The 26,381-nt window shown below is 41.9% G+C and overlaps 2 protein-coding genes across 7 annotated transcripts in view; one reads left to right on the top strand and one right to left on the bottom strand.

Annotated features, from left to right (window-relative positions):
- The window catches only part of PATL2 (PAT1 homolog 2), a 741,315-nt gene that overhangs the window by 289,465 nt on the left and 425,469 nt on the right, over window positions 1-26,381 (bottom strand). The window lies entirely within an intron of this gene.
- ALPK3 (alpha kinase 3) overlaps window positions 1-26,381 on the top strand; it is a 59,986-nt gene that overhangs the window by 7,421 nt on the left and 26,184 nt on the right. Inside the window, exons 2-5 of one of the 2 annotated variants that reach the window (XM_042475632.1) lie at window positions 2,071-2,109; window positions 6,365-6,486; window positions 15,609-15,726; window positions 17,616-19,062. In XM_042475632.1, coding sequence (XP_042331566.1) covers window positions 2,071-2,109; window positions 6,365-6,486; window positions 15,609-15,726; window positions 17,616-19,062 — 1,726 coding nt within the window. The remainder of the gene's footprint in view (window positions 1-2,070; window positions 2,110-6,364; window positions 6,487-15,608; window positions 15,727-17,615; window positions 19,063-26,381) is intronic. The other variant, XM_042475633.1, reaches the window with a different exon arrangement.

Here is a 26,381-nt window from a genome sequence, read left to right as displayed (position 1 = left end):
GTCAGTGAGGCAGTGGATCTGTTTTGGGTTTCCATATTACCTTTTAAGGAACTATCCAATGTACTGAATCATGCCCATAAAATAGGCTCAGCAATTTGGATATTTCTCAATAGAGTTTGAACAGATTCATCCGCCTATTGAGTTGGGAGCTGCCAGCCTCTGCCTAAATGGCCAAAAGCTCTTAATAATTTTAGACTGGATCATCCACCAGTTTACAAAATGAAATAAGAGGCAAACATATTTGAAGTGTGTACCTCAAAAAGAAATTTGTGGATGCAAGCATTGTGCAAATTCTATGTAATATTACGGCTGAATCGGGCCAGAAACATCAGCAATGAGTTTCTGTTAGTATTACTGTACTACTTTCCTATAGCAACTCTCCTCCAAGGAGCCCTAGGTGGCACACATGGTGCTTCTTCCCTTGCTGTCTACACAACAACCCTTTTGTGTGGTTGTGCTGAGAGACAGTGACTGGCCCATAGTCAAACAGTGAACTTCACAGCTGAGTGAGGATTTGAATCCAGATGTCTCCAAAATGGGGTAGACATAGGAGAACTGTTCCATCTGACTAATGGATGGTTCAGTCTGAATTTTTGGGGGCAAGGGCAGAATTAGAAGTGTTGGAGCTCTGGGCAAACTGCAGCTCTTAGGATGTGCTGCACTACAGCTCTCATCACACCAATATCTGGACATTATGGGAGTTGTAGTCTATCACATTTGGAAAAGACCAGATTGGGCATTTGTGATTGTGTGATACCATAGGGCAAGGTAAAGCCCTTATGGTTGAATGGGTCCCCTGTAAGAATAGGTTCCCTGCAAAACACACTTTATGATGTGTTGTTTTTATGAACATTTACACTGACACTGATTTATAGCTACTCTATCCTAGGATTTTCTTGGCAAGATTTTTTCAGATGAGGTTTGCTGTTGCTGAGAGAATATGACTTGCCCAGGATCTCTCAGTGGGTTTCTATGGATGAACAGGGATTCAAACCCAGGTCTCTTGGAACCAACAACATGGCAATAGGAAGAAAAACGAACAAAGGCCAGCAGGCCAGCGGATACCTTCTAAGAGGAAGAGCTGAGGGGACAGGGAAGTTACTCTTTTGGACTAGGGAGTTGTAGTCCAAAAAAGTAACTTTTCCCATGCTCTCTCCGGCAAGGATCTGTTGACTTTCCAACTATGGCACACATTGTTTGAGCTGGGCATTGTCTGGAAAGCCCTCTCAAGTAGGGCTGTTAGAAGAAAGAAGGGGAATGGCTGGCTAAGGAAAGGCTGCGTGCTTTTGGGCTATTTATAGGGCCGTTTTCTGGAATGCGGTGCGTGCTCAAGCCTGGAGCCCTACTACCAGATACTGCTGGAAGAGCTCTCCGGTTGCCTTGAGAGGCATGTTGACACCTGTGGGTTGACTGATGCTGGGGTCACATGTCCTGAATGGCTGCAACAACTCTGAGGGGGCTTTCATGTGTGTTAATTCCACCCACGGCTATCAAGTAATGCCAAGGAAAGGATGAAAACTACCTGTGGGTGCAGTTGTAGGTGACCCCGTTTCAGTGTTGACCTTGTTGTCTGCAGGGAGGTAGTGGGGAGCAGAATGCTTGGAAAAGTTAGGATTTGGAGGATTACAACTCCCAGAATCACTGAGGTGAGAGCAACATTCTCAGGCTCTTCTTATTCCTTGTTCCAAAAATTTAGCTAATTCAATTACCAGCTTTGCACCTGTTATTGCAATATGGGCCTTTCCATTTCGAGTGAGTTTTTCAGGGAAATGTAGCTCTAAGGACTCTCTCACTCCACTACCTTCCTTTTTGTCATCCCCCCCCCCCGCCAACATTAATCCCCTGTTGTTAACTGGTGTTTTCATTCGCAGCCTTTGGTTACAATTTACAGCATCATTCGCTTTTACTGGCAGGCCATGAAAGGCAACTGAGTTATATTAATAGAATCTCTGACCTGTGCTAGAGAACTCATTTAATACATCCTAATCGCTGTCGTTTAATCACTTTTTATGCTTTCTTTAAAAATAAAATTAAAACATCCTAATTATTTTATTTGCTATCTCTGCTTAGCTTACCAACCAACCGATTATCTCCCTCCAACTTTGGAAGGTAAATCATATTGTCTTAGTCTTGTTTGACTGCACATCAGTGGGATCAAGATGTCTGTACCACTTACCTGTCATCAAGGGGTACTAACTGCACTCACCATGCTGCTGTGACATTGCATGCATATGCTTGCTTGTAATGGAGAAAAGTGTCTTTCTTGCTCACTTCAAACATGTGTGGGGCACAAGACATTGCTGCAGAAGAAGGAATCTAGTCACTTCTTCATACACATCTAGCTCACGTTGCAAGGATGCTCTTGTTTGAAATTGCTTTTGCTTGAAAAAATAAAATAGCCATTGTGTCTTTCGACATCTGTCGCCTGTTGAGAGGCAAGTATTGCATTTTCTGAATATTCTGTCCTCACGGTGTTTCTGGGCTGGAAGAAGGGAGGGAAGGAATTGTATAGTTTTATTTTTATATGGGCAAGGAGCTATTTTTCATTCTCTTCTAATCAAAGAATGGGGAAAATTTGGCCCTCCAAATATTTTGGACTTTAACTCCCTGCCAGCAAGGCTAATATCAAAGGATTATGGGAGAGGTAGTCCAAAGCATCTGGGTGGATAAAGGTTCTCCTACTCTGAGCCTCCAGAAAGTTGTGAGTTTGCACTGGTAAGTAAAGGCCAAAACAAATGATGAAACAAAGCTACATGTGCAGTAGTGAGTTGCCTCTTCTTTGCAAAGGACCTGGAGGAAGATTCAGATTTGGAGAGAAATAAAATAGTGGAGGCTTACAGTAATATTGTTCCCTGCTGGCTCCTCTTTCTTTGAATCTCTTCCCTCCTCCAGTAGGGTCCAGATCAGTATTTTCAATATATACATGAGACTGGAGACTAATGGAAGAGTGTGGAAATAGCTGGGAGATTCAGAGTGGGAATAGACAGGTAGGGAAAGAGTTGAGTACATCCTCCCTTCTTCAGTGCCCACTTCAGGAAGCATGCTGTTTTGTACTGGGTCTGGCAAACCATCCATCACACCCTTGGGACTAGCATCAGCTTTCCAGGATCTCAGGCCAAGATCTTCCTTAGCACCTGATACCTGATCTTTTTAAGTGGAGATACCAAAGCTTGAACTTGGGACCTTTTATATGTAAAGGATATGCTCGCCTTTATCACTTTCCTATGATCCCACTACTTCTTTACAAAAGAAAAGCGATGGCTAACATTAAAATTTGGCTCTTTTGATTCCACTCAGATCAGAATTACTGTATTATACTTATTTGGATAATATCTCCCGGAATCCTCTAGCTAAACTAGAATAAATAACTCTGCCAAACAGTGACCCTGCTAGGAAGTTTTTGAATGTAGGCCATAGCACAAAAGTGAACTTTGGCAGTCCACGCTGCATCCCATGATCTGACCTATCATGATTTGCCCTCCTTTTGCATCTGTTTTTACATGTATATGTGTTATCTTTTTGCACAGAATCCTGTAACTTATTAAATAGATATATGTTTTTGCAGAATTGACCTTGACCAATACAATTGATCTGGATCATATTCAGTGTTACATTTTCTTTTCTCACCTGCCTATATTTCATTTATGCTATTATATCTATTCACAATTGACTTATTCCTTATATTATTGTAGCATATGTGCATCCTTCTTCTCCATGATCCCACTTCAAACCCCTTCCCATTTTTTCTTCATACTCAGCAAATTGATTATGATCTGTTTGTAAGTGCACAATACCAATAATGCAACTCGGTAAAATGTAACCCCCAAGCAAAAGTCTGGACATAATTCCTGAAGGAAGAGTTATAATTAGGGAAAATGCATGGTTTAGAAGGAAAATGAGGGGGACAAAAACAAAGCAAAATGAAATGTATTAAAAGTGCTATTGCGATGTCCCTTTGTTAGACAATTCTCCATTGATGATGTTCTTCATATCTGCCATACTGTGCATTCCAAACTGTATGGGAATCTGATACTGGGTAAAGAATTTGGATTCCTGAGAATCTGGGTTTATCTCTTCCCCCTTAAAGCAAATGTTTGGCTCTCAAGCTTGCAGTTGTAGAGACAAAACCATTTCACATTCCTAGCTACTAGAATTAGATTTCTAAGGGGCTGGATTTTTCCAAGTGTGGTGGTTGAGGAAGGTTTGCATTCTTATCATCAAGCAAAGCTCTTGTGGCTGTTTTGTCCCACTAGCTTTTCATTTATATGCATCTGTTTGTAGAATCCCTGCAATGTGTCTTACCAGAAAATCTCAAATACAGAGTTCAGAATGTTTTTCTGCTGTGCAGCAAGCACTTGTGTGCTTATGTTGTGCATTTTGATTTGACACATAATTTCCGTACTAGAGTGGTGGTGGTGGTGGTGATGATGATGATGATGATGATGACGTTAATGGTTAGGATATATGTACACAGGCTTTGCTAAGAACTTAAGATATATGGGTCCCCAGGCTGATATGTGACAAATCTGCATAAAATGTACATACTGTATACATTAATGTATAATGCAGATGCTAATATTGATGATAGATTGTAATGTTTCTATTCTCTAATTTGTTTTAGTGACAATTATAACTGTTTTATTGTTCAGTTTTTTTAATTGATGTTAGCCACCTTCAATGCTATTTTTAGTGGAAAAGTAGGATACAAAAATGTAGATCAGTATATCAATCCATCAATAAATACTCACATTGTACATGTAGTTATAGATATGGGGTTCTTGGGAAATAGCTTCAGCTTGTATGCCCATGTGTGTTTGTATGTGCACTTATGTAAATTTGGATATATGGATGTGTGTGTTTGTGTGCACACACACACTTATGTAAACATGGAAGTATGTCTGTATGCATATTTGAACAAGCAATTGATATAGCTGTGTATATGTGTGCATGTTGTACTGCTTTATGTTTGATACAATGTAGAAGGAGACCTGTCTACATTTCTGGATGCAACCAAGACTTTGAATACACACATTATATTACAAATTTAAGTCTTTTAGCCCTGCAGGGATTTAAAAAAGAAATAGGTGAAGCATAGAAAGACACATTCCTGAATATCTCTGCATCCCACTTTCTCCTCTGTAAACATTGACTTCAGAAACAGGCCAAGATCATTTGTAATCAGGGAATCTCCATTATGCTATTCCCCCCCCGAGATTTCCTGGAAAGATGCTACTGGTGGTCAGTACAGGAGGCAATCCTGGGGCTGATGTACCTTCCATACACAGTTTGCTACAGGTTTTTTGTCTGTACGTTTCATTTGTGCCTGTGCCAGAGTTTAGAAAACTGCCTCTTCTTTTAGATTAAACTTCCATGATTTACAGTCTAAAAAACCCAGTATCTTTCCCAAGCTTTGATCTCCATCTCCTAACATTTATTGAACACACTAATAATTGCAAATAAGGAAACTTGATATATTTTGTATGTACAACTGAACTATAGCTGCTAGACCACTTTTCTGATTAGCAAGAAGTTCCAACTAATTTGGGTGGCATTACACTAGTGACTTACTGGTATTTTGATATATTTCCCTATATTTCTGCAAAACTACAGGTTAGGTATAGGTAAAAGTACCACTAAAATTAATCACCAGACATCTAAAATACAGACATCTGTATGTAGTACATCTGTGTGTCTTTGTGCATCATACTGTATATAGAAACATGTGAATGTTCTCTGGATCTCTTGAGACAAAAATGCGATCCAAATATTAAAAACTGGTGTGCAGAAAACCCTTTGTGGGTGCAGATCAAGGAGACATGGATGTGTGTTGGATGTGTGCATACATTTGATCAGTTGTTTGTCAGGGGAATTCTGAATATAAGCAACCATGGAAAGCAGCAGAGCATGGAAAAGTTGCTTTTTTGACTGCAACATCCAGAATCCCCAAGTATTGGCCATGGTAGTTGGGAGATTCTGAGAGTTGTAGTCTAATGAGGTTACTTCCCCCTGTCCTGAAAATCAATGTCAGTTTTTAATAATAATAATAATAATAATAATAATAATAATTTTTGTCATTTGCACTATCTCTTTCCATGGGGATAAACTTGGTGATGGGGAGGGTAACGACAATTCTAATGGTCTTTTGGTGACTCTTCTGAAGCAGTCCTTGTGATATATCTTACAATCAGTTGATTGCAGATTGCTTCTGAATTTCTCCAGCAGTTTCCCAGCTACAGGAGCCAAGCTAGGAGGTAATCCAATTGTATAAGATGGATCCCTGTGAGTAGTGAGAGGTAGGGCAAGTAGGAGAACTATTTCTGCCTTTCTTTTTCCATTCTAATTTCCCTGCTTGAATTTGTCTTAGGAGCACCTTCTGTGCAATCATTGCTCAGCTGACTGAGGAGACACAGCCTATCTTCGAAATCACGCTCAAATCATACGCAGTGTCTGAGGATGCGGATGCCAAATTCACATGCATTGTGACAGGTAAATAAGTAAAATGGGAGTGCATTGGTTCTTTTCTGGCAGCAGGACAAATGTGTCCAGATAATGTGCAGAGGGGAGGATGGGTTTCTCTTTCACTGAGGCACAAGAAAGACAGTACAGTCCACAAGCACTCCTTTCAACTCGTATCACAACCCCTTATGCCTCCAAACTCCCCCAACAATGATAAATTGAGCCCATAGAAGCATCCAAATGATTTGATATGAATTTTGGGGAATGGATTAGAGGGGATTATGGAGGAATGGCAACAATGGACCCTGGGCCCTTAGATGTTGCTCATTAGGAGCTAATGATAGATAGTAACATTTTGGTTGCATATCTAAACTTTTAATAATGACAGGAATTACAATTTGATATACAATAACCTAGGAATACATCCCATTGAACCCATTAGGACTGATTTCTGAGTGAACATGTATAGGATTGCACTGATAGAGCGTTCAGTCTCCTTTATTGCAGCAGACAGACAGAAATGTGAACCATGTTTGAAACAGTGCCTGATACAGAGTTATAAGTAATAATAATAATAACTTTATTATGGCCATTTGGCCAGCACAAGAGTTATAAGTAAGAGGTTTCTGGATATCGAAAGCAGCATGTTTACTTCAATATTTTTTCTCTTTGTTTTCTGTTGTGTCTGGATCCATCCCGCAAAACAAAAACAAAAAACAAACAAACCCCAAACCCTATTTGGCTAGCCAGCTGCAAGCCACAATTAGAAGCCCTATCTATTGTTGTCTTCTCAATTCTGGCTTGTTTAAATCATGGCTTGTTGCATCTGTACCCAGAACTAAAAGTTCTTCTTTGTGGTCTCTGCAAAGCACACAAATAGGTTATTCTGCACCTGCACAGCAATTTTGGATCCTACTGGTATCACTAGGGAAGACTTTTTGGAGGTAGCTCTACCACCCTCTATATAGGCTTGGTGTCTTCCCACCCTTTCTCAGTTCCTTTTGTCTGCCGCGTGAGCAGCACAGGGAACCCCACTTGGAATTCGCTCCTTCCTTTACTTTCACTTTTGACCATGTTTTGGCTTGACTTCTCTTTGGATAGTGATTTCGCTTGTTTTGGACTCTGATCAACAGTAATACACAGCTTGTTTTACCATTCTTCTCTGCTCATGCAAGAATCTACAGTTAAAGTACTCCCGAGAGATGGCCATCCAATCTCTGTTTAAATAGCTCCAGTGAAAGAGGGCTTGCCACCTTCTGACACGGACCATTCCACTGCTGAACAGCTCTTACTATGAGGAAGTTCCTCTGGATGGATTATATCACATGGAGCTTTTGAGTGGTTTTGTGGCTCAGTTCCAGCTCACTTCCGAAGTGATTGCGCTTCCAATGATGCGGTTTCACGTCATAAAGGGACAGTTTTATCAGATGCCATTGATTTCTATGGGAGCTGCTTGCGAATTGCTTCAGCAGTGTTTCTGAAGTCACCCCTCATTTTGGTAAAAACGGGGAAAAAGTGACTTCAGAGAATTTGCTTCCAGGCTGCCTTTGATTGCACTGCGAATTGGTCTGGTGTGGAAAAGCACTCCGATGCCACCCCCCTTGGCCCCTGCGTCCTGTTCCATCATTCCCCTCCTCCTCCTCATGCCATCTCCTCCTCTCTGTCAACCAGCCGATCCCATCATCTCCTGCGTCCCCTGCATCCCACTAGACCCCGATATGCTCCACTCCTTCATCCTGACATCTGACTGCTCCTGCATCTCCATCTCGCCCCCTCTCCACCTAACCCATCATCCCCTGACTGCTCCAGCATCCCCATCTTGCCCCCTCTCCACCTAATCCATCATCCCCTGACCTCTCCTGCATCCCCACCTCACCCCCTCTCCACCTAACCCATCATCCCCACGCTCTCCTGCATCCCATCTCGCCCCCTCTCCACCTAACCCATCATCCCTGACTGCTCCAGCATCCCCATCTTGCCCCCTCTCCACCTAATCCTCATCCCCTGACCCTCCTGCATCCCCACCTCACCCCCTCTCCACCTAACCCATCATCCCCTGACCTCTCCTGCATCCCCATCTCCGCCCCCTCTCCACCTAACCCAGCATCCCCTGATTGCTTCTGCATCCCCATCTCGCCCCCTCTGTCACCTAACCCAGCATCCCTGCTACTCTTGCATCCTGATCCTGGCCCCAGGGACCTCCAGTAAGCTATCCCATCATCCCCTGACTGCTTCTTCACCCCAATGAAGGATGACAGCTAAGGAGGGGGCAGGGAAGGAGGACAGCATCCAGAGCCCCACTGAGCATGTGCAAGGGGGCCAATTCGAATCGTTGACCCCTCAAAGTATGCTCTGGTGTGGTAATACAATGTGCACTCACTCCCCTTAGCTTGAAACCGCATCATGTGACTGCCTTGGAATCGAACTGACTTTTCTTCTCCCTCACTTCGGAAGTACAACAGCAAGGCAACCAGGTGTGGTAAAGCATCACATTTTAACCTCAATCCACATTGCTAGAGAGGAGTGACTCTGGATCCGGTGTGGAAAAACATCACGCTTTGCATTGCTAGAACAGGAGTGAGTGCGGATCTGAGCTGCACCCCCCCCCCCCCATGTGTGATAAGGTCCGATGTTTAGTTGGAATATCCTTTTAATTCATTGGTTAGGATCCTGTTCTCTTGAATAGGAAAAGACGAGTTTGCTCAAGACTATTATTCAGTCTGCAGTACTGGGACTTCCTCATGCTGAGATGTGTTTTTATCTTTATTTAATTTCTTTTGGCACAGAGATGAGTCATGCTGGGTTTAATCTGATTTTACTACAAACCATCTTTGGATTGTGGAAGTGCTTGATGTAATCCTTCTGCCTAGTGCCCTCATCTGTGCTTCTGTACCCTTGGACCCCCTGCTGGACTTGGGATACCATTGACTAGTTTTCTAGGGCTGGGATCTCCTCTCTTCATTTCTATCCTTGTGGTTTTCATTCTTGACCAGTGCCAATGAATGTTGCAAAACTGTTACGTTTTTCTTGTCTATTCTTGTCTCACAAGAAGTTGTCACTGGTGTGTGTGTGTGTGTGTGTGTGTGTGTGTGTGTGTTCAAGGCCAAAGTATAATCCTTGCTCTTGTCAAGCAGAACAAGCTGGAAAAGGGTTACATCAGAGGCAACATGAAGCCAGTGAAAGGCACACTGCTACCAGGACATGCTGCCTTCTGTAACTGAGCACAGTGTGTAAATCAGTAGGAATGGTTTTAGGAAATGAGTCTTATGTTAATACCTCAGAGTTTAAAGCCATAATTATCACCAGGCAAACAGCCTTAAAGCTGAGAAGTAGTGCTGCATTTGTTTCACAAGGACATGATACAAGTTTATCCACAGTTCCCAGAACTGAGCTCTTGGAAGGCCATTGAAGGGCTAAACTGGAATCAGCTTGGCAGCTTTTGTTGGATGGATGCAAGAAATTAAAGCAGACTTTCTCAAATCCATTGATGGTTGAGTGGGTGAGGGAGGACTTCCTTTCTTTTAGCAAGGAAAAGGAGGAGGCAGTAATTGCTGGCAGACTGCTGATGGGAGAAACCATCTGTTAATACACCAGTGATGGGTGACCTCCAGATTCTGTTCAATTTAGATGGGCTTGGAAATGAATGGAACTATTTTCTTACCTGACTGGTCCAAATTCAAACTCAACCAACACCAGCCATGCCCCTTTCTCCATTGCACATACCCTACTGAACTCAGATCCTTCCTGATCTCTTGCTGTGGGCATTTAGACTGAGGTGGGATGAGAGAAGACTGAAAAATCCAGATTTCAGAGGCTATTGCCCTCCTGACTTGAGCGTTCGTATTTGTTGAAGCTGCATTAGAAGACATGGGTTTACTTTAGTTTGCTGCCTGGGTGGGTGGGGGGATATTATAGGAAGGTTTGGAGACAGTCCCATGTGCACATAGCTCATCCTTGGAAGAATATTGCCTGTTTGGTTTAGAAGCAGCCGGTCACACATATATCATGATGTCATTGCGCTGAAAAGGCCGACATCTGTTGTCCAATGGCATTTAGAGGACACAAGTAGGCTATGATGCAATGCCTTGTTGCTTCTGCCCAATGGAAACTTTGGGTTCAGTTTACAGGCTGTGATGCTTGGTTCTCCATGGAGCTCCTGGCTCTCAGCTAAGTGTCTGTTTTTTAACCTTAAGCTTCAGTCCACCAAAGCAGGCTCACTTCCTGGAACAGCAGGGATGTTCTCATCTCCCATCTATGTGGAATTCACTAGGAAAGTTCACCTGATCTGCACTGGCAGCTTGGCTAGTGAGTGCTTACAAACAATCTGTTTTCCCTGTTTTGTGATACAAAACTGGCATTTTGTCCATCCTCTCGGAATTACGGGTAATGTGGAAATGGTGATGTTTTAGCCTTCATGCATTAGGGTGGAATATTTTTTGTACAACCCATAAAAAACTAGACTACAACACCAGAATTCTAAGACATTGTGATTGCACAGTTATAAAGAGTGCCCACAAAAGCCAATAACTTGCAATGCATATTTTCTCCTTTAGAAACACAGGTCTAAATTCTTTTGCCAGCTCCAACTAGGATGTATCCATTGAATCAATGGTATTTAAGTATGTGTTGACTTATCAAATTATCATTGATCCAATTACTTCATTTTTGTGGCTAACAGTAGGATTTATGTCAGGTTGCAGCTGCACTGTAGAATTAATGCAGTTTGACACCACTTTAGCTGCCTTGACTTTTGTGAGATATCGAGCCATCTCTATAAGAGAGCTCTGGTACCACAACAAACTGCAAATCCAAGGATTCCATAGGATGAAGCCCTGAAAGTTAAAGTAGTGTCAAACTGCATTAATTCTGCAGTGTGGCAGCAGTCTGGGATGGGCAAAGTGTGGCCCTCAAATGTTGCTGGCTCACATCAGTCCTAGTAGCCACTGTTGAAGAATGTTAGAAATTATTGTTGGACTTCAATATCTGGAGGCCTGCACCTTGCAGTCAAAAACTCATGTCCCAACAAATCTCTTTATTGGAATGGGTTGCAACAAAAGCTCTTTTTTGGGGGAAATGGTGATGCAATGGAATAGAAGTGGTTGCCAATAGGTAGACCTTGTTTGGGAAAAATGAACATTTCTTTAGTTGGTGCAGAAAGGCAGTTGGAATTTATACTTGAAATGCCTCTCAGTATAACAAGTGTACGCTTTTTGTAATTTATTTTTATACTACACTGGAGAGTTCTGACTGTTGTTGTTAGGTGGAATCAGCTGGCTTTGAATTCTGGTGATCCTATGAATGAAAGATCTCCAAGACATCCTTTCAGACTCAGGCCTGTGGCTTCCCTGGTTGAGGTGGTCCATATGTAATGTGATCCTCCTCTTTTCTGACTGCTTTCCATGTTGTTGTTATTGTTGTTGTGTGCCTTCAGGTTGTTTCTGACTTATGATAACCCTAAGACACACCTATCATGGGATTTTCTTGGCAATTTTCCTCACAGAGGAGTTGCCATTGCAATCCTCTGAGGCTGAGAGTGAGACTTACCCAAGGACATCCAGTGGGTTTACATGGCTGAGACAGGATTTGAACCCTGGTCTCCAGAGTCAAACACTCAAACTGGTACATCACACTGGTTCCACTTTCCACTTTACCAAACACTATTGTGTTTTCCAGTGGTTCTTGTTGTCTTGTGATGTGTCCAAAGTACAAGAACCTCTGTTTAGTCATTTTGGCTTCTAGTGAGAATTCAGGCTTGATCTCTTCTTGAACCTCTTTATGTTGTCTTTTTTGTGACCTGTTGTATGTACAGAAATCTCCTCTCCAGCACTGTATTTCACACGACTTGTTTGTTTTCCTCTGTCTGCTTTCTTCACTATACAGCTTTCACATCTGTACATAGAAATCAGAAATACTGTGGCATAAGTAGTCTTGGATCCAGTGATAGATTGAGTGATATATCTTTACACTTGAATTATGATCAGAGTCAGAACATTCCTCAGAATTTGTGCAGTGGTTTTTTAAAAACCTGCAGAAAGGTTGAATAAGTCCAGCAGAAGCTGGCAGAGGGGGCTCATTCTCTCTTTCTTTCTCTCCCCCTCCTCTCTCCGTGTATAGCCATAGCATGTCCTGGTTTAACCCACTTTTGGAAGATACAGTATTTCAGGCCATGATGAAATGGGCATCAGTTCCAGGTCAACATACCCCACTGTAGCCAAGCCTATGTACTTTGTAACTAAAATATCCTTCCTCTTCTTTTCCCCATGTTGCATTTCAGCCCCCTTCCTTAGCAGTCTCAGCTTGGCTGAAATTTTCATTTCAGCCTCACTGAATACAAGAACCTGATTTACTTTGTAAAATGCCATGCACACATTGGCATCATTTTGCTAACAACACCAATATCCACCCGGGTATGGGGGGCATGTTTCTATGTGTGATGACACTGTCCTTTCTCAGTAGAGTTGAATGCGGGTGTAGAATACTAAGGGCATTACTATATGCAGCTTTTAAACTGTGATTACACCAGTAAAGAAGTAGTTTTGGCAATATTTATTTCATGATGATGCCACCAACCTGTCTCTTTTCAGTGGTGAGGAAAACCTGTGTATGACCTGGCAATTGTTCAAGTCCCTGGGTGTGAAATATTGCTCCTGGGGCAGTTGTGTCATTGCCAGTCACATGGTGTCAGTGTCTCATCTTTCCCCCATCCCCACTCCCAAGCACCCAGATTACCTTTATTTTTCTATTTCTTTTCTTTTCTTTCACTCTTTTTTACTTTTTAAGGTTTCAATTGCAGCAGCAGAGCTCTGGAACTATATGTGAAAATGTGGGAGAACCCCCCCCCCCCAAAAAAAAAAACTCCCTAAAGGCATGTTGGGTAGGGCATAAAACGGGGAAGTGAGGTTAAGGGAGAGGTCAGGAAGAAAGCAAGGAGCCCTAATTGTGCTATTGAGAGAGGTGCAGTGATGGTTGCCTTGAAAGAGATGTGTTACTATTTTTTAGAAACTAGCACTCTAATGTGGGCTAAAGATTCCAAAGCTTTGATGGAGATATGGAAAAAGATTTTCCTAGATACAGCATCCTGCTGCTTCTGGAATGCCTTCCCATTGGAGACCCAGCTGGCCCTGTTGGACTTATTTTGGCATCAACATCATCAGGCATTAGCGAGATTGTGGTTCGCCTTTTAGTTTCTTGGGCTGCATTATGACATTCACTGGGAATGAGAAGTGGTTAGAGGCTCACTCCCTTCTTCAAAAGACCTTATTTTCTGAATTTCTGAAAGCAAAACAAGTGGGGACTATCAGTCTTGGTTTGATGGAAAATTGCATCTCTATAATAATACTTATTATTATTATTATTTACATTCCGCTTTTTCTTGAAATGATATTTTAACCACTTTTCTTTTCAAGAGTCTTCTTGGGGTTACAGAAATGGGGGAACACTACGTGACATGTTGTCTATCCTATATCTCTAGAAACCTTTTCTGTTCCTGCAAATAATTTTCTCTCCTTTTCTGTGATTTTTTAATTTTATTTTAAAAATTCAGTTGTTAACAATATGACATAGTGGCATGATATAACCATTTTTTTAACAGAAGAAAAAAATAAACACACCAGATCTTATATATTATTTCTCAAAAACAAAACAAAACTGTGAATTCTTTGGTCTGCAGATTTACAGAATGGGAAAGTACCAAAGATTAATAAATGAAGAGCTCTTTACCATTCATTAAATCATCTCTCCATACATCCAGATGGGACTGTAAGAGATGTGCAAATTCATCACAATGAATGATGATCTAATAATAATAATAATAATAATAATAAAAACTGGTTAAGGAGAAGTTTAAGTTTGGGTGGTCATTTCTGTTGTGTTGTATAGTAGCTGTGAAGTCGAAGGCTTTCATGGCCAGCATCCATGGTTTTTTGTGGGTTTTTCGGGCTATGTGGCCATGTTCTAGAAGATTTTCTTCCTGACATTTTGCCAGCATCTGTGGCTGGCATCTTCAAAGAATGCTTGCCTGGAAACACTGTTTGAAAACACTGGAATTCTGGACCATGCCAACCACTACCATGTCAGGATGCACAGGGAAACCATTGAAATCCACAAACATTTGGATAATTTCAACTGGAAAGAAGAAACCCTTAAAGTGAACAAAATTTGGCTACCAGTCCTGAGGAATAGCAAAATAAGGACTCAGCAAATGCAAATGGGAAACCATTCTGAGTCAGGGGCTTTCCCAGCAGACAATGATCACCAATTAGCAGACATTAATCCTCGTTTGCATTACCCTCCCAGCCTGAGGCCTGCCATCAGCACAGAACAATACACATGCAAATCACTCCTGCATTCCCAGGCTCACACAGTATATATAGACCCAATTTTTCCAGGCAAGCATTCTCTGAAGATGCCAGCCACAGATGCTGGTGAAACGTCAGGAAGAAAATCTTCTAGAACATGGCCACATAGCCTGAAAAACCCACAAAAAACCTCGTATAGTAGCTGTTAGTTTTTCCATAAGCTGTTTCCTAGGACATGTCTACACAGGCCAATTAAATGAATCCTCCCCTCTGTCCTCAATTTTAATGACATAGGCTTAAATCCCCAGTTTGAGTGTGAACTGTCTTCATGATGTAACTTCCCTCACCAACTCCGCCTGTTCACTCCCTTAAAAGGACTTTTAAAAACTTTGCAGTGGCACCAAGTAGCACAGTGGGATGTGAGTGTAGACAGCTGTCTGGTGTCAACTATGGAGTGTGGAGATATCTGGGGACAGTTGGAGTATTCTGGCTGGTGTAGATGACCCCTTAGATTCTTTTATATTAGGCATCACTGAAGTGCTCCAATCCCCCCCTCGCCCCCAGGTTTTGAGTTACTACCGGTTTTACAGCAGTACCAAAAAAAGTAGTTCTTTCTGATTTAAAGTTGTCAGGAAAGAGAGAGATAAATTCCAGCCATTCCAGTAAGACATTTTTGTTGTTGCGGCTGTTTCATCCCACACTTGGAATCTTCAGATGTTTGACACATGCAGGAGTTTACTTTATGGTTCTAAGGCTGTCTTTTCCAACATGATGCCCTCTAGATGTGTGGGACTGGCTGGGATGCTGATGGGATTTATACCACCAATGGCAGCTAATGTGTCATGTCCTAATCAGGATACCCACAGCCAGAAGTGACCTGGTACAAAGATGATGAAGAGATGGACAGATACTGTGGCTTGCCCAAATACGAGATCTTCCGTCATGGGAACCGACACACACTACAGTTGTACAGGTAAGGAAATGGAAGTGTATCTGTGTCCTGGAGATATTGGTTTACTAACTGTTATTGGTTTGAATGAGGATGTATGCACAGACAAGATATTTTTCAGCCGGACCAAAATAAAAATAAAAATACAGCTTCTTGAAATATGCTACCCGGATTCTGGGACTCTACAGTTTCATATATAATTCCCTAGCCAGTATAGGCAGTGTCCTTACTGCCCTGGGGACACCGGAAGTCACAGTAATAAAAAAGTGAGTTTCTGAGTTCTGTGTTTAGCTGTCTTCATGCCTTTCCATGCTGTATAATTAAAATGTTGTGGTTTCACTTTAATTGTTATGACTATGTAGATCTATGGAAACCTGGTGTTAATATTTGGGAAAGCACTACAGGTCTCTGGCTAAGAATGCTACATACCTCTGCCTAAAGTACAAAACCCTGGATCCCAAAGGAGGAAACAATGGCTCTTAAAGTAGAATCATTTTGTTGCTGCTGTTGTTAAAACTACTGAGAGTCAGAAATTACTGAAAACTTTGCAAATGTTATCAGTAGATTCAGATCTATCCTCTGCCTATTCCAGCAGTAGAGAGTGCTGATATCTAGGAATCTCCCGCAGCCAGGCAGTGAAGGGTGTCATTTCATTTTTTGGGTGTGTGTGTGTGAAAATCATGTGATTTATTGATTAAATGGTTTTTTTAAAAAAACAAAACTTTATTGATTAAAAACAGACAGTCAAACAAGACAGACAATACATTTACATTTACAACCTACACTGACATCACTTTACAAAAATAAAAACTTCCCATCCTTTAAACTGAATATTTGTGGGTTTTTTTACACTTTCTATATATATCCTTTTATATCCATAATTATATACATCTTAAATTCTTTCTTATCTTATCTTACAATTTATTATTACTTACTATATTTTTATTCACATTTTCCTTTCTACTAATAGTCCTTTTTATCAATTCACACTGTATTTTTTCAACACTATCATATATATATATATATATATATATATATATATTCTTTGCTCTAAACCCATCATACCTTTTTATTTTCGCTTTAAGTCCGTTACGTTAATAATGTTTACATATTTAAAATTCCTTTTTATTCTCCTTCCTCTTATCAAGAGATGCCATAACTGGTGCCCATTCTTTTTCACATTTATTTTCCATTCCATCTCTTAACATATATGTTAATTTATCAGAAGTTATCATGTTATATAATTTACTAATCCATTCATTTAACGTTGGAGTGTCTTTACTTTTCCATTTTTTCACCATATAGAAAATTACTTTGCCAAATTTCTTTTCTATATATATAGACAGCAACATTATAACCAGTTATGCTCACTGGGGGTGCATCTGCACTGCAGAAATAAAGCAACCACTTTAACTACCATGGCTCCATTCTACAGAATCCTGGGATTTGTAGTTTTGTGAAACACCAGTGCCTCCCTCCACTCCCCCCCCCCCCTTAAAAATGGTCAAAGGTCCACATACAGAAATAAAAAAAGCAGGTTTTTTTTTGTTTTTGTTGTTAAAATGTGTCCTGTTTATTCCCTCTCCTGTATACCATTTTTAATTTTACTGCATTCTGATCATCCTTATCATATACAAATAGCAATGGTATCATGATGTTTGTTCTGACCTAACCTGACTGATGAATAACGGTGTTTGAGAGAAAGATGGATATGTATTCCTGCACCTCCTGCAAGATGTGGTGTGCTGCATTCCCCAACCTGCCACTCACCAGATATGATGGACTACAGCTTGTCATGCTTAGTTGCTACTGTGTAGTCCAACATAGTGGCAGAGTGGTGGGTCAGGAAAGGTTGTAAGGGATGATTTTCTTTCTCCATGGTTGTTCATATGGATGTCTCCCTTTACTGGCAGGTGCACAGAAGAAGATGCAGCCATTTATCAGGCCTCAGCAAGGAACAGCAAGGGCATTGTGTCCTGTTCTGGTGTCCTGGAGGTTGGGAAAATGACGGAGTATAAAATTCACCAGCGGTGGTTTGCCAAGCTTAAGCGGAATGCTGAAGCCAAGCTGCGTGAGATTGAGCAGAGCAGGAAGCGAGGGAAGGAGAATGTGGAAATAGACCAGCTGAGGAGAGTGAGCCCAGACAGATTCCAGCGGAAACGCCGCCTGACAGGGGAGATTGGGATGCACTCAGGCACCTCCCTGTGGGATAAAGAGGAGAAAGCAAAGGTGCGCATTCCTGATGGGAAACCACGATTTGGTGAGGCAGATAAAGCCAAGAACAAAGAGTCTCCTTTAAACACTACCTCCCTGTTCTCAAATAATTTCATAACAGGACAGCTAGAAGGAGATGTGAAGACCAATGGGGACTCTTCTCTTGAGAGTGGAGAGGAAAATGGGGAAGAAAACACTAATGGATTTCTCACGTATATCTATGAGACGGTGGAGATTATGAAAGCCAAACCAGCAACCAAAGACTTTGCTGCTAAGAAGAAGAAGAAAGAGGAGAACACAAACACTCTGCCCAGTGCAAATCAGGACATTTCCCAGCAAGAGGAGAGAACACAGTCAAGGATAAATGCCTTGGCACAGAAAGATACAAGGCCCAGCAGTTCCTTGTCCAAAAGTGTATCATCACTAGCAAACAGAGGCCTAACAGAAGCAGAGCCCAAAGACTTCCCAAGCCACAGTACAGAAAAGACCACATCCCTGCCATCCTCTATGCCTTCAAAATCAGATGTATACTTTTCTCTCAAGGACATGTATTTGGATATTGGAGCAAAAGCTGAAGCTGAACAGCAGACACCAGAACCAAAGGCAGGTAGAACTGGTGTAGGCCAACCAGCTGGGGATGCTTCCATTTTGGAAGAGTCCCTTCCCATAACCAGGGCATATGCAGAGCAGAAAATGGAGGAAAATGAGGCCATAAAGACAGAGAATGCCAAAATGGCAGTCACTGAAATGGTCAGAGATCTCAATACAACATTATTCCAGCATCCCATCTGGCCAATGGAGCCCAAGACAGAGGTGCAGCCTTCCCTGAAAATAGGAACTGTGTCAGAGATGTCCAATAAGAATGCTTTTGAAAGGGATCTTCAGCATCCAAGTCAAGCCTCAGAGACTGGCTTTAGTGTACAGCCTTCCTTTTCAAAGGAGACTGAAACAAGGATCCTTGATGGACATATCCGTGAAACGGACTTGCTGGACTCCCTCCCCATTGAAGTCGAACCAGCCCCACAACCCCAGAGTCAGTCCAGGGAGCCAGGGGATACGGACACATCCTCATCCTTGCAGGAGGCCAGGCAAAACTTGCAGAAGGCCATCTTGGAAGAGCAGCTGCACACCCGAGGGCTTTGCAAGGTACTGTAAGGTTCTATTTTATTTTTTATTTTTTTGCTGAGGCTGACCTCATACAAAACATTTCCAAATCAGTTTAGCAGCAACTGCCAAAGCTGTGTTGGCTATTTATAGCTGCGATCTGCAGGGATGTGCACCACCAGCAAGAAACTGGATGGCCACTTATAAGGCTAACAGTGACCTCTGGCTTAACATTGTATGAACCAGGCACCCATTTCCCCATTTGCACCCCTCCTTCTTTGCAGATCTTAACGAAGGTGTCAAATGCAGTGGGAGATCCAGGCAAAACTTTGAGTTTGCTTACAGGGTGATGCAGAGCACCTGGACTCCTAGGTTAGCTGTTCTCCTACCACCAAGAGGTGTCATTGTGTTGCCTGGCTGCAGCTGTCCCTGACACTCATTCTCCGGGTTTGGGAAGGTGTCTATTTCTGTCATTTGTTCTGCAGTGTTTTCCATATAATTCTGCAGTAGGAAAAGAGACTCTGTGTGTGTTTCTGCTTTTAACAGGATTTCCTCATCCAGGACCCCATGATTGGAAATTTGTGTTCCTCACTTGATTGGCATCCAAACAATCTCTGCGTAGGAGTGGGGAGTAGGTGGGACTTGTGAGAATTGCGTAGGTGGGTCTTTCAGCATAAGACTTGACTGGACTGAAGAGCTCAAGCAGCTTCCCAGCCTGAGCAGCTGTGAAGGCCTTCTGGCTCAGGTTTCCAGAGGATGCAGGCTTGCCCTGCCTGGGAACTCCAGGGCTTAGCTTGCGGTGGGGTGGATGGGTGGGGGTGACACTGAGGCAGACTTTGGGAATGCGAATTTAGGAAGCTGACTTGTACTGAGTCAGATCATTGGCCCATCTAGGTATCATCTTCTCCCTGCTATCATGTTCTCCAGAGATTGACAAGCTTATGACACACCACCAGGTTGTCTATGCTTCCAATCCTGTGAGGTAGGACAGGCTGCAGGCACTCTTTGTCTTTGTTCTTCAAAAATAGCCTTTCATTACCACTGGGGATTGTGGGAGTTGTCGTCTAAAAGTAACATTGTCAAGCTGTTCCAACCCACTGCATTCCATTTTAAATAACTTTTTATGCCTGGATACACACAAAAAGAAACATACTGTACACAGGTATGAAAGAGATTCCTCTCTGAGATCTCCCTTTAACTCCTTTAATAAAATAGGGTAGGATGACCAGCATGTGGATGAAAGCAGCTCTCACATTATGCAAGAATTAAATCAACTCCACTCTGAAAGGTGGTGCTAGAGGAGAGTTCTGTGGATATCATAGACTGCCAAAAAGATAAATGGGTGTGAGGACAAATCAAGCCTGTTCTTTCCCTAGAAGCCAAAATAATTAAACTGAAACTATTGTACATTGGGCATATCATTAAATGACATGATTAATTAGAAAAGACAATAATGCTCGGCAAAGCGGAAGGCAGTAGGAAAAGAGGAAGACTGCATTACAAGTGAATAGGTTTAATCCCAGAAGCCATGGCCATGGGTTTGCCAGATCTTAGCAGTGCTGTTAATAACAAGGTGCCTTGTAAGTCTCTCATTCATAGAGTCCCCTTAATTTGAAACTAGCCTCTAGTGTGCAAAGATTTATTTTTTTTTACAAAAACCTTTAATGGATCGTACTGTAAAAAACATTTGAAATAATTATATCTGAAATGGTTTTATTGAACTGTCTCTTCATTGGGAATTGTCATCTTTAATTCAGCTGGTATCTACTGTACATGAAGGATGTAGAGTATATAGACACAAATTATCTTTTGCTGAGTTTTTTTCACAGAAACATTTTTGCTTTAAAAGCTTCCCCCAATTAAGATTGTATTTTATGCACACACACAAAAACAACCTTTTGTTTTCTAAACAAAACACCATGTTTTTACACAAAAGCCAATGTTGTTAGTTTTTTGCATCAAATTTTCACTAGAAAAATTTCAGAAATGCAAAATTAATATATAAATGGGAAAATGTGTAGAACTGTTAAAAATCCACTATGTTGGGAGGAATCTTGTCAACAGGGAATTTCTTTACCTTTTTCCATCACCATTTAAAATATAATTGTAGTGCAAATTCATCTAATATGGACAGGGAAAGAGCTATTGAGACTTTTCCAGGAGGGTTTAAACAGGCATTATCCAGTGATATTTGTGCGATTGCGGTAACACATGATTGCGATTAAAGATGACTTAACCTGGGAATAACCAAGGAATAACCAGCAGCAAATCATTCATGGGATTTCTCCATGAATGATTTGTTGCTGGTTATTCCCAGGATAAGTCATCTTTAATCGCAATGCGTCTGACAATGTTCACCGCGATCGTGGGAATATCACTGGATAGTGGCCGTTTAAACTCCCAATTTTTCCCATGTGTGATAAACTCCTTATATTTGTTTCCTTTCAGTAAGGATGTAATATTACTAGAAACGAGGGGAGGGGGAATGATTACTGGCTTTCTCTCATTAATTTTCCCCTCTCTTTTTCTTTTAAAATTGTGGAACAGCATTGTTAAAATGAAAAAAACAGTGAGAGGAAAGGAATAATTAAAATTCCTCCCCTCAGAATAATGATCATAAAGAGAAATTAATTAATACTATGTATTTGCTGAACAATTAAGGAAGCAGAAGCTGCAAAAAAAGAAACTTCCATTTAAAGTTGTAAGGGACTTTAGCTCTATTAGATGTTTGACCAGAGAACAACTCCTGGTGATCAAAGCCACAGTCTATTTTCTCCCCCAGTTACTTGCAGTAAAGAAATACCCCAACAATGCTGAAGGTCCCTTGTGGGGAAGCAGATGTATTCAAGGCTCCAACGCTTTAATGAAAAACAAGGTCCGATATCTGTTTTGTTCCATAGTATAGTTACTCTAACGTGGTTGGTCCCCAACCTGGTGCCTCTAGATATGCTAGAATAACTGCCGTCCCTTCCAGCCTGCTTGATCCATGTCACCTCAGTCCTCCATGTCATGAAGACTGAATATAATGATACAGTGATATGCAGGTTTGTTAGGACTGATGCTGGGAAAGTTACTTTCAAGAATGCAATGATGTTCTGAAACTGTGCATCACTGAGGAGTAGCAGGGTGAAGCCATGGACCCAGTGCACTTCACCTAGAGAGAACTGCTCCTCCATACTCTGTCACTGCTCAGTTATGTATGATTTCAGCATGCCATTGTACTCTTAAAAGTAACTTTCCAAGTTCTTCATTAAGGAGGGAGCCTCTGTTGCCGCTGAGGGACATGCCAATTGACTTCCTTCTCTTTGAAGGTCCTTATCAGTCTCTCAAAGTGGCTTTCAGCACTTGAGGCTGTGTTGGTGATGACGTTGCAATCTTGTTGGAATTTGCTGTGTGTGTCACCATTTTAGGAGATGCAAAAGAGTCTTGGCCGTCGGCAAGGAAGATACTCTCTGAGCTAATAATGGGAACAAGAATGGCTGCTGATGTCCTGGTGTGGTTGCGGATCTCACACCTGATGATGACTACTTATTTATCTCTTATTTATTTATTTATTGGATTTATATCCTGCCTTTCTCGTAAAATGGAATTTAAGGCAGCTAACCCAAGCAAACACTTGAGTGTTTGCTCCCTTCTACTAGTTTGCAACCTATCTCCAAGGATCAAAACAGTTGTGATGTGGGAGACCTATGATCCATGACAAACAAGAATAAGGCAGGTTTCCGCATTTTCCTGCTCTTTGATCAGGAAAATCCCTTGGATGCGTTTATCTGTCTGCCAAACTCTTTGACCCTGATCTTGTTTAGGTTGCAGGAAGACTCAATTGTGGACATTGTATCATTGTGCCATGCATGGAGTTGATAGCAATTGCCAAATAGCTATACCTGATCAAAGTTGTGAGCTTTTCCTCTGAAGCTGCATTTGATCTGGGTGCTTTACACTTCCGACTGCAGCGCCATGGAACAGTCCAAGCTGTGTGTATTGCAACCTGACCCACAAAATGCAGGAGCAGCTGTTCGCACAAAGCTGCATGATTGCTATCCTTTCCCCAGATATCTATTTCCAGTGTGAATCCCTGTTGGGAGAAAAAACAACAGAGCAGGTGGAAATGTCCCCCAAAGCATTTGTAGAATTATGGAATCAATGAGAGGGAAGAATGAAGTCAAGCCATAGAAGTAGATGCACCTTCTTTCACCTTGGAATCTGTCACCTGTAAAATAGGTGCACTCTGAAAAACTAGATAAACATGCAGACGGATGGACTGATCCATCTCTATATGTGTGTATATTTTGTGCACGCGCGTGCACACACACAGGATTACAACAGTAATAACTGACAACAGTGGGGGGAGAGTTTGGGAAAGTCTGTTCCCAGCTACTGCAAAGGCTGCAGTTAAGCTTGGAGAGAGTGGAGAAGTCTGAAGACTGAGTGGAGTAGCAGACAATGTCTTTATCTCTCCTAATCACCAAATGCCACCCTTTTGACCCTGTGAGATCTGGCTCTGCTACAATATTGGTGGGGCCACAGCTCCCATCATCATCGTATTGGAAGTAGGTTGTAGTCTAAATCATTTGGGATGCAATCCTGCATGACTCAATATAGAGCAATAATTCTGCATGAGGAACTAGACTACACTGAGCCATTTAACATCCCCAGATCTATGAGATTTCAACATCTGATGTAAAATCACTTTATGCCTGGCTACAAGGACATAGCCAGACACTTCTGTTATCTCCCCCATTCTCTTCTAGGCATGAATGGCCATGGATGGGGGGAGTATCAGTGATTCTGTGGTAGGTTGGTGTGGAGTGGCTATGGAGGAAGGGAATATTAACATCCATAGCAACTAAAAGTAAGGATATGCAGACAGGGTTCCCCATGACATTCTTGCAAACAAGTTAGTGAAATGTGGGCTTGACAAAGTAACTGTTGCATGGATTTGTAATTGGTTGACTGGCCGAACCCAAAGGGTGCTCAATAATGGCTCCTTTTTATCCTGGAGAGAAGTGACTAGTGGCATCCTAGGGGTCTGTCCTGGGTCGAGTGCCATTCAACATCTTTATCAATGACTTGGATGACAGAATTGGGGGCATACTTATCAAATATGACACCAAACTAGGAGGAGTAGCTAATTCCCCAGAGGAAAGCGTCAAAATTCAAAATGACCTTAATAGATTAGAAAGCTGGGCCAAAGCTAGCAAAATGAATTTCAACACAAAGAAATGTAAGGTACTGCACTTAGGACGGAAAAATGAAATGCACAGATATAGGATGGCCGACACCTGGCTGAACGAGACTACATGTGAAAGGGAGAAGGTTAAGAGGTGATATGATAGCCCTGTTTAAATATTTGAAGGGATGTCATATTGAGGAGGGAGCAAGCTTGTTTTCTGCTGCTCCAGAGAAGAGGACCCAGAACAATGGATGCAAACTCCAGGAAAGAGATTCCACCTCAACATTTGGAGGAACTTCCTGACAGTAAGGACTGTTTGACAGTAGAACAACTCCTTTGGAGAGTGGTGGAGTCTCCCTCCTTGGAGGTCTTTAAACAGAGGCTGGATGGCCATCTATCAGGGATGCTTTGTTTGAGAGTTCCTGCATGGCAAGGGGTTGGACTGGATGGCCCTTGTGGTCTCTTCCAACTGTATGATTCTATGATTCTATAGGGTTAACTACACACATAGTCTTTGTCTATAGTAATCACAAAATCCCATCCCTTTCTGTGATCTCTGGCTCCACTTCAGTATTGGTTGGACCACAGTTACTATCATCCTCAGCTACCATGAGTATACTGTGTGGGAGTTGTAACCCAACACATTAGAAGTGTAGCAAGATGTGCAAAGCCAGACAGGATGATACTACAGACAAAGGTATCATTTTGGTATTAGTTGGCTGCCTATGGAGATCGACTTTTTCGCTTTTCCCCAGCAGACTGTAAAAGTTACTTTTTACCATGACCATGCTAGCTGGGGGCTTCTGGGTTGTTATCTAAAAAACTTTGCAGAGCTCTTTTCTCTGCCCATTTATCAAAATGACCTTGCAGAAACTGATTTCAAATATACAAAACTACCTCAGCTACCACCTCCTTCTTTGCATTATCCTCCTTTCAGTTGCTTTCTCTGTACAGATTGTCTCTATTTTCACTCCCCTGTCTCGCTCTCACTCCCCACATGTTCAGACCCCTCTCTGCCCTCCCTCTCCTCCAGTCCTTGCTTAGCCAAGCTGGACAGATATAGCTCTTTTAATCTTCTCCAGACGTCAGTTCTTCCAGCCACCTGATCTTGATGCTCCTTTCAGCCTGTTGGTGTTGTTTTGGAAGCTGTTGCCTATGTTCAAGGCTGCTATTCCTGCTCCAACTGTTATTTCTGGGCCTCACAGTAGTCATGGACTTCTGAGTCTGAATGGCAACCATATATGAAAAGTTGGTTATATTCTTATATATTAGGATGACATGTGAAAGGGATCTAGGAGTCCAAGTAGACCACAAGTTGAACATGAGTCAACAGTGAGATACAGCCACCAAAAAGGCCAATGCAATTTTAGGCTACATTAATAGAAGTATAGTGTCTAGATCAAGGGAAGTAATGGTGCCACTCTATTCTGCTTTGGTCAGGCCTCACCTGGAATACTGTGTCCAGTTTTGGGCACCACAATTCAAAAAGGATGTTGACAAACTGAAGTGTGTCCAAAGGAGGGCAACCAAAATGGAGAAGGGTCTGAAAACCATGCCCTATGAGGAATGCTTTAGGGAGCTGGGGATGTTTAGCCTGGAGAAGAGACTGTTAAGAGGTGAAACCATAGCCTTGTTTAAATATTCAAAGGAGTGTCATATTGAGGAGGGAGCAAGCTTGTTTTCTGCTGCTCCAGAGAATAGGACCAGGAGTAATGGATTCAAAACTAGAAGAAAAAGTGATTCCAGCTCAACATTAGGAAGAATTTCCTGAGAATAAGAGCTGTTCGACAAGGAAATACGCTGCCTCAGAGAGTGGAGGAGTCTCCTTCTTTGAACAGAGGCTGGATGGCTATCTGTTGAGTGAGTTCCTACATGGCAGATGGCCCTTGTGGTCTCTTCCAACTCTATGATTCTATTATTCGAGTATACAAGTCCCAGCAGCCCTAGCTAGTATAGCCACTGTTGGTGACTGATGGGAATTACAATCCAACAACATCAAAAGGCTCACATGATTCTCACCAGTTAAGGGGACTGAGAAAATATGGGTCAGGAATTGAGCTTTGACTATAAATACCCTTCCTCTAACCACTACACCTTCCTAGTGTGTTAGACTGCTCCTCGAATCAGCCATAACTAGCATGATTCAGAGATCTGGGCCAGAATTATTTTTAATGGAGGTTAATAATAA

Source organism: Sceloporus undulatus, chromosome 6, assembly GCF_019175285.1.
Source record: "Sceloporus undulatus isolate JIND9_A2432 ecotype Alabama chromosome 6, SceUnd_v1.1, whole genome shotgun sequence".
In the NCBI taxonomy this organism is placed as follows: domain Eukaryota; kingdom Metazoa; phylum Chordata; class Lepidosauria; order Squamata; family Phrynosomatidae; genus Sceloporus; species Sceloporus undulatus.
The sequence above is the reverse complement of the archived record's forward strand: the minus strand, read 5'-3'. Positions and strand labels throughout refer to the sequence as shown.